Source organism: Anolis carolinensis, unplaced genomic scaffold, assembly GCF_035594765.1.
Source record: "Anolis carolinensis isolate JA03-04 unplaced genomic scaffold, rAnoCar3.1.pri scaffold_10, whole genome shotgun sequence".
NCBI lineage: Eukaryota > Metazoa > Chordata > Lepidosauria > Squamata > Dactyloidae > Anolis > Anolis carolinensis.
The window spans coordinates 26,175,658-26,191,239 of NW_026943821.1; the positions used below are offsets into that span (position 1 = coordinate 26,175,658).

Genomic DNA, 15,582 nt, shown 5'->3' on the forward strand with positions numbered 1-15,582 from the left:
AGTATAGTGGTACAGTACAATAGAGTAATATATAATGCTAATATTGTGCTGTGCTAGTAATATAATATATTGTATGTACCTATAATTGTATATTTAATATTACATGTATATTGCGAATAATATTGCAATATAGTGGTATAGTACAATGTAGTAATGTGTAATGCTTTTATTATAATTACTTACTTACTTACTATTGTAATTATATTAGATTGTATTAGGAGCCCCCAGTGGTGCAGGGTGTTAAAGCACTGAGCTATTAAACTTGCAGACCGAAAGGTCGCAGGTTTGAATCCAGGGATAAGTTTTGTTTCCCTTTTGACTGCAGAAAATCCCATGTTATTTGAACTCAGAAGAACCTTTGCCTGATGAAAAGAAAGAGGCGAAACCCAGATGAGAACCAGAATGAGTGTTGTGGTGTCTGGCTGGATACGTCGGCGCTCAAAAGATGTAAAATACAGGTAAGGGAACAACAGGGTTAGAAAAAAAAAGTTTTTAAAACTCCAAACTTTCTTGGTGGACAGATCGGCATAAGATTGAGGAAACAACTACCATATATTCCATCCATTGCAAGATGCAACCTAGTTTCAGGACCACCATCACCGACATAAATAGCACAACATAAGCATTAAATTACTATATTGTACTATATCATTATATGGTAATATTATTAGTAATATTACATTTAATACATAATATAAAATTAATATTACTATATTGTATTATTAGTCATATAATATTGTACTTCATTATAATATAATTACAGTAGAGTCTCACTTATCCAAGTTAAACGGGCCGGCAGAAGCTTGGATAAGCAAATATCTTGGATAATAAGGAGGGATCAAGGAAAAGCCTATTAAACATCAAATTAGGTTATGATTTTACAAATTAAGCACCAAAACATCATGTTATACAACAAATTTGACAGAAAAAGTAGTTCAATACGCAGTAATGCTATGTTGTAATTACTGTATTTATGAATTTAGCACCAAAATATCACGCTATATATTGAAAACATTGACTACAAAAATGGCTTGGATAATCCAGAACCTTGGATAAGCGAGGCTTGGATAAGTGAGACTACTTTATCAATATTATAAGTATGTACAATATATATTTATAAATTATTATAAATTATATATATAATTTAATTATAATATAGTAATGTATAATGCACTATATATATATATATATATATATATATACACACACACACACACACACACACACACACACACACACATACAGTAGAGTCTCACTTATCCAACATTCGCTTATCTAATGTTCTGGATTATCAAACGCATTTTTGTAGTTAATGTTTTCAATACATCGTGATATTTTGGTGCTAAATTCCTTATTATCCTAGATATTCGCTTATCCAAGCTTCTGCCGGCCCATTTATGTTGGATAAGTGAGACTCTACTGTATGTATGTATGTATGTATTTTTGTGTGTGTGTGTGTGTGTGTGTATGTATATATATATATAGGGTAATGAAATTTCGGCCTAGGACAAAACAACAAAACTACACATCCCAGAAACACTATACTTGGCAGCACAACCCCTCATCCATGCCTCCACGTTCATACAACAAAAAGAAAACAAAAATAAAGTCCTAATTAGAGGGAGAGGAAGAATTTTTTTTATACAATTGCTGCCAGTTAAAAGGCTAAGCTCCGCCCACTTGGTCTCCTAGCAACCCACTCAGCCCAGGGGACAGGCAGAGTTAGGCCTCACTTAGGCCTCTTCCACACTGCCTATAAAATACAGATCATCAGATTTGAACTGGATTATATGGTAGTGTAGACTCAAGGCCCTTCCACACAGCTATATAACCCATTTATAATGGACTTAATGTCTGGGGAAAACCTTTACCCTTTACCTTAACTACCACCAGTTCCTCAACACTTTATTTCCCATACCACTATACTTCGCCACAGCAACGCATGGCCGGGCACAGCTAGTGCATATATATATATATATATATATATATATATATATATATATATATATATATAAAATTAGCATAGCATGTTGCTATGGCACACCTGTTCCGACTTACAAATTCAACTTAATCTTGTTTGGTTCATAACTTGGTGACTGCCTGCAAATCAGTTCTATTTCATTGGATTTTGGATTAACCGACATGTGGATGAATTTTGATGTACTATTTCTTTCCCACCCAGAACCTAATGGGGAAGCCAAGGCTAAGAATACTGACCCGGCTCCCTTCTTATTCTCCTCCTTCAAAAGCACCTCTTCCGTGCACGAAGCAAACGACTATTTCTACCTTCGTCAGAGCTCAACAAACAGGTATGTTTTTCTACAAGTTAGCCTTCTCCTGTTTGCATCACTGGAAGAAAGGTGAGGTTTGGTATTTAGGATTTTAAGGAGCGGCCATGACTCTTGAAAGGCGTCTCTTAGTCAAGTCCAAATACTCAAAATAAGCACATTTGAAGGGCAAAATTATGGCCAGCCTCCATATGTGCAGATTTGGCTTCCGCAGATTTAGTTTAATGTGTTTTTTCTAGATCTCTGATCAAATTGAATCCGTATGTTCAGCATGCAAGTGAAACTTATCAAGTGACCAAATGCAGACTTGGATAATGTACATCAGCGCATCTCAACATACTGATTAACCCAAAAAAAAATGTGCATTTTCCAGTCGCTGTCCAGCCACAGATACTGCAATTCCTGGGTTTGGTTCTAACCTGCAATCAGTGGGGTTAACATCCTTGGCAATAATCATCTTATATAGTCATCAATTAATCAGCTCCTGAGAGTTTTTAATAATCTATCCCGTTTTTATTACGATTTTACCATTTATGTGTTTTAAATGCAATTTTTATCCTGTATTTTTGTTTTAATTGATATATTGTATTACTGTTTTATCTTTTTATAGTGTGATTTGTATTATGTTGCCTGTTTTGTTCTATATTGTTTGGGCCTCTGCCCCATGTAAGCCACCCCGAGTCCCCGTGGGGAGATAGTGGCGGGGTATAAATAAAGTTTTTATTTATTTATTTATTTATTTATTTATTATTATTATTATTATATACCACCGCCCCATGAATCTTGTCAGCTCGGGAAAGTAATGTTTGATGTTTTATGTTGTTTGTAATTTATTTCATAAGTTATGTCTTATTTTTAGATAAGTTATTTGTTCTTATAAGTCAGGACATTACTTTTTTTTCTTTTATATGTGTATTGGTTATTGTATTTTAGGCATTGAATTCTCTCACACCAGAAGTTACTTGTAGTTTCTAAAGTCACTCCTGACACGGAAATAAAATGAATGTTTGTCTTTTTACAATTGGAATCCAGCCCGAGTCCCTTCCAGGAGATAGGGCGGAATACAAATAAAGATTATTATGTTGTCGAAGGCTTTCATAGCTGGCATCACAGGGTTGTGAGTTTTCTGGGCTGTATGGGCATGTTTCAGAAGCATTCTCTCCTGACGTTTCGCCCACATCTATGGCAGGCATCCTCAGAGGTTGTGAGATTTATTGGAAAAACTAAGCAAGGAAGGTTTATATATCCTTGGAAGGTTTAGGGTGTTGAAGGCCAGTGTGAATGTTGTAATTAAACATGCCGATTAGCATTAATGGCCTTGCCAGCTTCATGCCATAGATGTGGGCAAAATGTCAGGAGAGAATGCTTCTGGAACATGGCCATACAGCCTGGAAAACTCACAACTCCAATGATGAGGATGATCATCATCATCATTTTGTGGCCTTCATCCCAGCCTCAAACCAGTTTCTCGGGTTTGTGTAGGCACTGCACAACCAAGGTGATTCATTTTGACCCATTTCCAAACTAGTTTACCCAAGGTCACCCTATGGATCTTCAGGGATAAATGGGGTATCACAGAGCCCATGATTCCAACACTGAAATCACTACACCTGCCTGGCTTTGTAAGAAAGCAGGTATGCAACCAGTGCTACACTGGAATAGTATCCTTGCCACTCCACATACATGAACTACATAAAATTGTGATGTATGTGGCTTAATTGAGATTCAAATTGTCCTTCCAGGGGAGAGAGAAATCAACACAAATGGAGAATTGCTTGCTGCTGCATCGAACAGTGCTTCTCATTTGAAAGACCACGAGTGGCCAGCTGGGGAACCAACTCCGTTGCCAGATTCTCTGATTCAAGCAGGAGTCACGCAAGAATGCAAACAACACATTGCAGAGAAACCACAACTTATTTCTCCTTGGAATCTTGCTCCGACTGAAGCTCAGCGCAACAGTTGTGTAGTCGGTTATGCGAAAGGAAAAAAATCTGCTGCACAAAGTGGGGACCCTCTCTCCGTAAACTTCAGTCAGCACCAAGAAGAGAAAGGGACTCCCGTGAAGATAAACAGCTTCGTTCTCACAGAGCCTCCTCTCACAATGAATTTACACAAGAGCTTCACACAGCAGGAAACCTTGTCTAAGTTGCCTCTAAGGGAGAAAAATGATGGCTGGGAAAAAGAGAAAACAAGCACTTCAGCTTCTCAGAGTAGCCCAAACCCGAAGGCAGTTTCATACAAAACTAAGGATCGGAGAAAATATAACCCAACGTCCTTCGTGGAATCCTCCGACTCTGAGAATATAGATCCTCAGCTGGAGAAAAGTATGACCACCATCAGGCCTATGAAGAATGTCAGTAAAATTACACCTGGATTCAGTTTGGAAAGTAATTACGAAATTTCTAATTATAAGTATGGGAACAGTGAAGATGCGACGAGACCTTTGTTCACTCAAGACTCAGATGGACACAAAGTCATTTCTCACCGCCGTTTTCGTGAACCATCTCAGTTGTCTTTCCAAAGGAAGTCTCAACGGGGCAAAAGTGGTTCAGGTGAGAGCCAATCCCCTAAGGATCGCTTTGGGGCTTGTTACTCTGTGGAGAAAAGGCCCCACATCCCTGTCGTAGCCAACATTAGCCAGCAACCATGCTACGACTTGCTATTCACAGAGGATTCAGAAGGCAATAAAGTCATTAAGCACTAACTCATAATCTCCGTGAGAATACAAGAAAAGGCTTAAAGGCGCACTGTATTTATGTCGGCTACAGCTATAAGGTCAAGCCATTTTTGCAAACTACGACAGAAAGTACTACTTTCATGGTCCAGAAGCCTAATCCTCCCGCTGCAGAAAATGCAGTTGTATCCATTAGTATAAGTATGTAATACATTTCTGTGATATGTTTGTAATACAAGTTTTATTCCTATTTCTTAGACTGATTTTTCTTTCTTGGGAGGCCTGAGTCCTACCTTCTGGATTTTTATTTCCTACCAGGTGGACTAGAAGTGTAGTAAGTTATACTCTCTAATAGAAACTAATGACTGAGTGAAGATGTTGAGAATGTGTATTAAAATAAATCATGAGCTACTAACAACTACTGTCTTCTGCAACATCTTAATTTTTCCGTCACACCATTCAGTCTAAAGAAGGAGTGGGCAAGTATTTTACATTACAAACTAGGTATTTTTTAATTACAGTAGAGTGTCACTTATCCAAGCTAAACGGGCCGGCAGAAGCTTGGATAAGCGAATATCTTGGATAATAAGGAGGGATTAAGGAAAAGCCTATTAAACATCAAATTAGGTTATGATTTTACAAATTAAGCACCAAAACATCATGTTGTACCACAAATTTGATAGAAAAAGTAGTTCAATACGCAGTAATGTTATGTTGTAATTACTGTATTTATGAATTTAGCACCAAAATATCACGATATATTGAAAACATTGACTACAAAAATGGCTTGGATTATCCAGAGGCTTGGATAAGCGAGGCTTGGATAAGTGAGACTCTACTGTACTTCCTTCTTTGCTTCCACGCTGGGCTGCTTTTGCATGAAGATAAAACAGCTTTGCTCTCACAGAGCCTCCTCTCACAAACTTATACAGGAGCGTCATACAGCTGCTTTTACACACAGCAGCCTTCACACTGGAGCTTTTCTTGCGAGGCCTTCAACCTGGGAATTCTCCCCCCCCCCCCCCAAAAAAAAAGAGCTTCTCACAGGTTGTGAGACCTGTTTGAAACTAGGCAAGTGGGGGTTGATGTCCAGGGTGAGAGAAAGAACTCTTGTCTGTTGGAGGCAAGTGTGAATGTTGCAATTAATCACCTTGATTAGCAGCTTCAAACCTTGGCTGCTTCCTTCCTGGGGGAATCCTTTGTTGGGAGGTGTTAGCTGGCCCTGATTGTTTCCTGTCTGGAGCTAACACCTCCCAACAAAGCATTCCCCCAGTCAGGAAGCAGCCAGGCTTTGAAGTTGCTAATCAAGGTGATTAATTGCAACATTCATTGCAAGGAAAGGCTGAGAACAACCATAAAAAGGCATATCTACCCATAACTGAACTTCAAAGGAGTGAATTTACACGCTCAAGAATCGCAACAAAAGGAACAATTTGTTTGTTTTTTTAATTTAACTTACCATTAAATCAGTCACTGGCAAATTTCACTGCAGAGGTATCGTTACTAACACTTCAGTTCAAAATGGTGTGGAAAACTATTTGACCTTTTAAAAAAATTGTAGCTCTTATCCATGTCGAAAAAAACTCACTTCAAAACGAGAGTTCCTCCTGCCCAACCGTTATTTCCACAAACACACACAGACACATTCACGCAGGAAATCTAATCCCTAAGGGAGGCTGGATGGTCTGAGGAAGGAAGGCAGCCGCTGTAGAGAAAAATCTTAGAAGCACAATAATCTGCTTTAGAAGGTAATAAACGAGCATAATGTCAGTTCTTCTTCATGTTGATGTCTTCCTCCTTCAAGGCAAATTTTCTTCTTAGAACTTCTGCTATAAGAATGGCAGGATCTTCTTCTTTCAGTAAAGTTTTGTTCCTAAAATAATACAGAAATTAAAAGATATTAACAGAAGCACCAACAGGTGACACCTTGCCCCAATACCCAATGAACTTTCCTTAAATAATAATGTGGATTAGTGTGATTGTATAGGGATTTTTTTTCCTGGCAGTGGGAGAAAGGAATGACTATTTCATTGCTTAATAGTCTCATGCGCAAAATTGGAATTTTCTGTTCCTTGTGTAATAGGCTCTGGGCTGTGGCGCAGGCTGGAGAGCAAGCCAGCTGCAATGAATCACTCTGACCAGGAGGTCATGAGTTCGAGGCCCGCTCGGAGCCTATGTTTGTCTGTCTTTGTTCTATGTTAAAAGGCATTGAATGTTTGCCTATATGTGTAATGTGATCCGCCCTGAGTCCCCTTTGGGGTGAGAAAGAAGGGCGGAATATAAATACTGTAAATAAATAAATAAATAGTCACAGAACCATTTGGGGATGATTTTTCCTTCCTTCTTTCCTTCCTTCCCCTTTCCTTTTCTTTTCTTTCCCTGCTCCATTTCGGCATCCTGATTTCTCTTACAGAAGAAGAAGGGCAAAGCACATCTTCCTCCTGCATTAAATTTAGTTCCTTAGGAAACTGGAAAGGAAAACCCTTAGGCCAGATGACGCAAAAGTGAGCCACGTAATTTACACTATAATTCAATGTAACCATGGTATTGCACGGCTTATTAGCAGAATTAAATGGCTCTAAATGGAAATGAATATGGAAGATTGGAGGGACTTTACAAAAAGAGCTGGCTCTGAATAACAAATACAGCTTTTCATGCCATCTGCTCAATGAAGGCTACAAAACCCCAGTGACATTATATTTAAGAAATAGGACAGATCTTATATACATCTATCCATACAAATCAAATGAAAGCGTGACACTCATCTTAAGAGAAGGTTTTCATGCTCTCTTCTGTGAAGTTTGGCAGTTCTGCAGCCAGTTCACCAAAGTATATTACAAATAACTCCTCTAAGCCTATCTCCACAGCATTAACAAGCAGCAGACATGACTTCACAGAAAAGCTTCCAATCGATAAAAATAAAGACTTTGAGGGCTACGAAACTTACAAGTCTTTGTTCTGTTTCATCCTATGAATGTCTTTAAGGATGCCCATCATGTCCGCAAAGCTGCTGGCCTTTGACAGCGACACCGAATCTTCGTCATCCGAATCCTTTGGGTCTGCTTTGCAACATTCAGAGGTTGCAGAACAAAGCATGGAAACGGACGGAAGCTCTGGGCTTTCTAATTCCGCCTCCTCCTCTGTGATGTCGCTAATGACAAAGGAAGTCGTCGATTGGAACGAGGATCCGAAACAAGGCAAAGGAGAAGAGACGTTTGAATTGTCCGGAGATAACAAATCGGGCGTTAGTGACGTGGAAGCTGAAAAAGAGAACAATATATACAGTAGAGTCTCACTTATCCAACATAAACGGGCCGGCAGAATGTTGGATAAGCGAATATGTTGGATAATAAAGAGGGATTAAGGAAAAGCCTATTAAACATCAAATTAGGTTATGGTTTTACAAATTAAGCACCAAAACATCCTGTTATACAACAAATTTGCCAGAAAAAGTAGTTCAATACGCAGTAATGTTATGTTGTAATTACTGTATTTACTAATTTAGCACCAAAATATCATGATGTATTGAAAACATTGACTACAAAAATGCGTTGGATAATCCAGAACGTTGGATAAGCGAGACTCTACTGTACATGTAAACATAAACCTAGTGCCAAACCATGGGATTTAGTCTGTGAAACAGAACACATGCTACATTTTGCTAATCTACCAAAAAACACATCAGTGGTCATTTCCCCACAGTTATTATTTACCGTATATACTCAAGTATAAGCCAACCCGAATATAAGCCGAGGCACTTAACTTTACCACAAAAAACTGGGAAAACGTATTGACTCGAGTATAAGCCAAGAGTGGGAAATGCAGCAGCTACGGGTCAATTTCAAAATAAAAATAGATACCAATAAAATTACATTAACTGAGACATCAGGTCAAATGTTTTTGAATATTTACTGTATTTTCTGTCAGGAGCAATTCTGCCCTCTGAACAAACTACATCATCGCATACAAGTTGCACCCTCTATTTTTTGGGTGTTAGGAATTGTATTTTTGTTTTCCCTGCTTATAGTCGGAATTTTCTAGAATCTGATTTTCTAGCCTTGCTTCACATAGTTTGGATGTTCCCTTCTTACCAGAATCTGTGGCTACAATCTTGGCGATCTGGCTCCGCAGGTGACTCAGCTCCTCCTGGAGGTCTGTTGTCCGACTCAAAGCAGGTAGACCCGGTTTCTTCAAAGCCAACAACTTTTCTTCTTGCTTTCTCAAATTCGGGACAGAAGCATTCCTCTGTATGACGAAGAACGGGGTGGGTTTCCACTTGTGCTTCAGAGGGCGAGTGTCTGTCCTGAAAGTCAAGAACCCAAAATACTCCCATGAAACTGGACTGGGGGAGCAAATCATGTTTGTTAGCTATTCCTCGGATAGCTGCCATTCTGGAAGCAGCCAGGACACAATCAGGGCCAGCTAGCACCACCCAACAAAGGATCCTCCAGGCAGGAATCAGCCAGGCTTTGAAGCTGCAATGCTACTCAATGCTAATCAAAGTGATTAACTGAAACATTCACGCTTGCCTCCAACAAACAAGAGTTCTTTCTCCCAACCTGGACCTTCCACTTGCCTAGTTTCCAACAGGCCTTACAACCACAGATGTGGGCAAAATGTCAGGAGAGAATGCTTCTGGAACATGGCCTGACAGTCCAGAAAACTCATAGGAGCCCAACTGTAATTCCACTTCCAGATAAATTGGTAAGCAAGCATGATTTAATGCATGCCCCTCTTCTGAGAAAATGGCATTTTTGTCACTCCAGGACAAATGACAGAAACACTGGAGATAAGAAAGGTATTCAAATAACATTTGCAGAACTTTCCTAAAAGAACAGTGTTTTAGTAGAAGTGATACAAAACTGAGCCATCAAAATGTATGAATCAGTTAGTTGCCACTCCTCAGAACTTCAAATTCTCTTATGAAAGCCCTACTATTCACAGAGAAGCAATAAAGAAATAGTAAGACAAGAAGATAGTTTTTTTAACATTTTTTTTTAGTAAGCATCCAGTTTATGAGACAAGACTTACCAAGAGAAAAGTTCAACAAACATGTAAGAAAAAGGGGGAGAGGATCTACCTGACTCTGGCATATGTTTCTTCATCATCTGATGCTATCCACGCCACATCTGCCAGCGTGGGGACTGGAGGGGTGTCATTTAGATAGAGATCTGAAACATTTGGTAGCTCCTAGAGGAAGGAAGAGAATGCGCTGAACATTATCTTGCAATATTGTTTAAAAAATTCCAATCTGATCTTAGGGATTCCTGGTCAGTTATTTCTCTTTTCCAACCAAGGAAATGAGTTACCGTACTTCAAGACAGAATAATTCTCCATCTTTCTGCTTTATTAACTTTATTATTTTCAAAGTAATGAGAACATTGTGGGTGCTCTTCTTGTTTTCTGCAATCTTCACTCTTAACAGCAATACCAGGTAATGTTATATTTTAATATTTTAGGTTTATTGTGAGCTGTTTGGGGCATGCAAGTCGACACAGAAAACAGACATACTGTATAAGTAAACTAAAACTGATGTAAGAGCATCACCTGCTGGTTAAACAAAATACATCTAACCTAGCATTCTGTTTCCAACATGATTCTGCCAATATTTTACACATACTCCTAAGGACAGAAGCTTTAAATGTATCAGTAGGATTATTTATTTTATTTATTTATTTACAGTATTTATATTCCGCCCTTCTCACCCCAAGGGGACTCAGGGCAGATCACATTACACATATAAGGCAAACATTCAATGCCTTAACATAGAACAAAGACAAAGACAAACACAGGCTTCAAGCTGGCCTTGAACTCATGACCTCTTGGTCAGAGTGATTTGTTGCAGCTGGCTGCAGCTGGCTGCTCACCAGCCTGCGCCACAGCCTGGGCCAATTATCAACCTTTTATTTTATCAGCACCCTGATTTCCTAAAACTGCGACACTAGAGAGGGATGTGTTTTAAAGGCAACATACAAAGGACTAGGCTACAGGTCGTATATTGCCGGTTCAGTAGGATAAATAGTATGTTGTAAATAAGGGGTGGACAACTGTGGAGAGTATGGGAGCCATTTCTGTCCCAAAACCCACCCGCTGGGCCACAATAGAGCACCCAATGTGCCATATTGTTTTGATTTCTAGTGTCAGCCTATTTGTTTGCTTGATTAAATTGATTTGTAATGTGTGAGGAATGTGACGGGGCAAAAATGTTGCATATTTTGCAATTATTTTGATCTATTTGATTGTTGGGCATATTTTTAATTTTTTTAGAGAACACAACAACTACTACTACAACAACGATGTTATTTATACTGTTCTCTCTCCCCGGAGGGACTTAGGGCGGTTTCCTAACATTGGTACTCATAGGTCAGGATTCATTTACAGACATCTGCATACATAAGTGACTTCTGGCTTTTGATTTTCAGTTACTTGGCATAAAACGTAATCCCTACTCCCTGCACTTGCCCAACAGAATAAAGACTTATGAAAAATAAGACTGAAAATGTATTTAAGAACCCCATTGATACATGGCAAATGTAATCTTCCCACGTAGAACACTAACATGCTAAACTAAGCAATGCTTAGTCCATTATCAAACACAAAACAATTCCATCTGACAACAAGCAAAGTTTAAATCTGTTTTCCCCCAATGTGTGTAAAATATCCGTATTTTACCTGAAAGCATGCTCTTGGGCAGGGTTTTAAAGGAAGATTTGTTCCAATCCTTCTCACAAAGCTACGCGATGAACCATGTGGTTTGTTCTGCCAAATTGGAATAGTCTGAGGGTCAAAATATATTTAATATATTAAATATACTGAACGGTATAGCATATAGGAAATAGAAGCAGTTATGTTTTAAAGGCTACATCGTAAATTTCACAAAATGTTCCAAGTCTAGTGATTAAATAGTGGCAGAAGAGTACCACATGCTTAGTGCTGAATATACTATCTACACTAACCACTGAATGCAACTTAAAGGCAGCTTCAAACGCTTGGCGACTAGACAATGCACACTGAGAATGCACGCTGCAACCTTAATGCTCATCAATGTGCTCCAATGTCGTTGCAGGGTGAAACTTGGCTCCGCAGAATGCGAATCTCTGCGTGGACATTCAAAATACTCCACTGCTATGCACATGTGGATTTCAGTGCGGGGAATTAAAAAACACACATTCTCTGAGCTGTCAAGCTCCTTTGGATCCTGGAACAAGAACTAATTCAAGGCCAGCCTCCGTAGTATGTGTAATCACCATCCGGGCCTCAAACCGGTTCCAAGATTTCCTATGTAATCATCTTCAATACCAGTTTGAAACTGACTAAGTAGTTAGTATAGATGTGCCGTTAGTTGACTGAAATGTTCCATGGTGACAGTATGTTGCCAAGGAACGTATCAATATAGTGCACTGCCCACTCCCCAATATCTGTGCAACCACACTTACCGAATCTGCTTCCATTTCAGATGAAACCGGAAATACAAATAAATCAAAGGCCCAAACTGTTGTTCCACAAAGTATGCACTAGCTTCATAGTATTTCACCCTTGAAGAAAATTATTTGCTTGTTATGAATGCAGATGAGGGCACATTTGCATATGTTTCTGCAAAGTTAATGGGAAAAGCACCATTAAAAAGAATCCTAATTACATTGTATGCTGTTATAAAACTAATCTCAGGTTGAACTGACTCAAATACTCTGGGATCAGAAAAAGTACCATTGGTTATGCAGTCTGGAACACAAAGAAGGTATAGCACAGCATACTCTATTATTTATTTATTTACTACATTTATATCCCGCTCTTCTCACCCTGAAAGGGACTCAGAGCGGCTTACAAATCAAATGAACATACAATATATTATTAGCATAGCACAATATAAGCATTAAATTACTATATTGTACTATATCATTATATGGTAATATTATTAGTAATATTACATTTAATATATAATATATAATTAATATTATAAAGAACCTGCTCCTGGTAGATGCTTTATGATACCTTTAATGTCAAATCCACCAGACTTTATAAACAGCATTGTTAATATGTTTCACTGTTCAACTTCTGTAACAATGAGAATAATATTTACGCCATAGGGCAAGTCCTTCAAAAGAAACGAACGTTGTATTACCAACAAAGAACCAGCTGCTATGATAAATAGTATTTCAGTGTATCAAAATTCAGTCCAATTGACATTTAGGAAACATGTTTCCATCAGTTCAGAGCCGAGAACAGAAACCAAGACTGTGAGCCAGCAGAATTTTGGAACTCCTCCAGCCTTGAACATTTTTTTCCTGTTTTCATTTCATACTTCTAGAAGCAACCTGCCAACCATATGAAGCAATACTAATAACCTATCAAGTAACAAGAGACAAAGCTGATGCATCTTTATTGTCTAGGCTATTCGATATGGACGCTGACCAAGGATTTTGTAAGAACAAAAAGATTCAATGAAGGAAAGTCTTCCCTTCTACTTAATTAAACTGGAAACACGAGGATGAAAGATTCTAACAGAAGATGATGGCAAAGGTTGCTGCAGGCAAAAAAAGTACTTAGGACACATCCCCTCACCTCCATGTGAACTTCCCAGGGCAACCAGAAGAAGCTCAGTGGCCTCTCATGATGGCAGAGCTGTTGGATTCTGTCACGTTTTCCACAGATATAAAGGACAGCTTTGCAATCACAATCCTTGCGGTTATTCCACACTTGGCGTGAGGGTTCTATAAAATGAAAACAAATGTATGTACTAAAATTAAAAAGGAATAGTCCAGGCTGAACCTCTTGATTCTGGCTCTGACATAATGTAATACAATATAATACAGTATAATAATAATGTAGCATAGTAATTCTAATATAATAAATATAATTGCTACTGATAATATATAATAATATATAATGATATACTGTTTTATTGTATATTTGTATCCTATATAACACTAATATTCTGCTATGCTAATGATATATTATACAAACAAAATCAATTATAATAATATAATAATAAAAAATTAATATTATTATAATATTATAATAATATCGTATTATGTTCTATTCTGTAACAGACACTCCCTTCATCAGTTTTGACTGTCGCCCAGACTGTTGTCCTATATTGGACCTTTTAATGCCTTGGATGATTGTTTAATATTTTAATTATGTCTATTTTAAATTATGACTTGTTTAATTTGTTTTTAAATGCATTCTGTGATGTCTAAACTGTTGATTTTATGATATTATATGATTGTATTAGGCTTGCTCACGTGTGAGCCGCTCCGAATCCCCATTGGGGAGATGGAGGCAGCATACAAAAATAAAATTATATTATTATTATTATTATAGTAATAACAATATCATTGTATAGCAATAATATCATTGTATATTTGTATACTATATAACATTAATATTCTGCTATGCTAATGATATATTATAAATACATATTGATAATAATATAATAAATTATTATTATTATTATATTATATCATATTATAGTAATAATATCATTATATATTTGTATACCATATAACAGTAATATTCTCCTATGCTAATGATATATTATACATACATATAATATCGATAATAATGTAATAGTAAATTATTATTATAGTATTATAATATAATAATATATTAATATTATAGTAATATATTATAGTAATATTATCATTGTATATTTGTATACTATATAAAAGTAATATTCTATGCTAATGCTATATTATACATGCATATAATATCAATAATAATGTAATAGTAAATTATTATTATTATAGTATTATAATATAATAATATATTAATATTACAGTAATATATTATTGTAAGAATATCATGGTATATTTGTATACTATATAACAGTAATATTCTCCTATGCTAATGATATATTATACATACATATAATATCGATAATAATAATATTAATAATATATTATTATTAATAATATATCAATATTATTAACACCAGGGGAAACCTTTACCTTTATTTTTCTTATAATATCATATTATGGTAATAAAATCATACTATAATGATAATAATATCGTAATACTAATAGATTTAATGGTTTTATAACGGGGTTTTTTTGTAAGGAAAGGCGTGAGGCAAGTCTCCAAAGGGCTCTGGAGAGGGCCTTTCTTCTTTGAAACCAGGCCCAACGCGTTTAAATGTTGGGAGACTCGCCTCCCGCTTTGTTCCTCTTCCCACGTTCTCTGACACGCTTCTTTATTCCCCTCCACCCGTTTTTCCCCTCCCTGTTCTCACCAAGTCCAACGAATGAGGAGCAGATCCTCCGCCTTCCGCTCTCGCCGCTTCCCGGAAGCCCGTCTGAGGCCTTCTTCCGGTTTGGGGACAGTTAGAGCCGCAATAGCCACACCCACTGCCGCGAGCCCAGCCACCCATTGCGCATGCGCATTGGCTCCATTTCTGTGCAGCCACCAAGGAAAAAGTATCAGCCTCTGCACTATGTAATAATAATAATAGTAATAATAATAATGTATTTATTTGAGTCTCTGCACTATGTAATGATGTAATAATAATACTAAAATAATAATAATGTATTTATTTGACAGTCTCTGCACTGCTATGTAATGATGTAATAATAATAATAATGTATTTATTTGACAGTCTCTGCACTGCTATGTAATAATAAT

General features: G+C 37.3%; 2 protein-coding genes across 3 annotated transcripts; one reads left to right on the forward strand and one right to left on the reverse strand.

Annotated features, from left to right (window-relative positions):
• The first annotated feature begins 300 nt into the window (after positions 1 to 300).
• Positions 301 to 5,380, forward strand: LOC100567614 (aurora kinase A- and ninein-interacting protein). The gene is made up of 3 exons (XM_062962801.1): positions 301 to 458; positions 2,183 to 2,309; positions 4,031 to 5,380. The coding sequence occupies exons 1-3, from the start codon at positions 366 to 368 to the stop codon at positions 4,990 to 4,992; spliced, it is 1,182 nt and encodes a 393-aa protein (XP_062818871.1). The 5' UTR covers positions 301 to 365; the 3' UTR covers positions 4,993 to 5,380.
• Positions 5,381 to 6,389: 1,009 nt separating this feature from the next.
• On the reverse strand, positions 6,390 to 15,328 carry mtfr1l (mitochondrial fission regulator 1 like). 2 transcript variants are annotated; one of them, XM_062962802.1, is made up of 8 exons: positions 15,194 to 15,328; positions 13,525 to 13,673; positions 12,399 to 12,497; positions 11,635 to 11,739; positions 10,043 to 10,152; positions 9,054 to 9,265; positions 7,910 to 8,222; positions 6,390 to 6,835 (listed from the first exon to the last, which is right to left on the reverse strand). In XM_062962802.1, exons 3-8 carry the CDS (start codon positions 12,411 to 12,413, stop codon positions 6,730 to 6,732), a joined length of 861 nt encoding a protein of 286 aa, XP_062818872.1. In that variant the 5' UTR covers positions 12,414 to 12,497; positions 13,525 to 13,673; positions 15,194 to 15,328; the 3' UTR covers positions 6,390 to 6,729. The 2 variants fall into 2 exon arrangements, with proteins under 2 accessions (XP_062818872.1, XP_003227408.2); XM_003227360.3 differs by having other exon boundaries at positions 12,399 to 12,555.
• Positions 15,329 to 15,582: the final 254 nt, after the last annotated feature.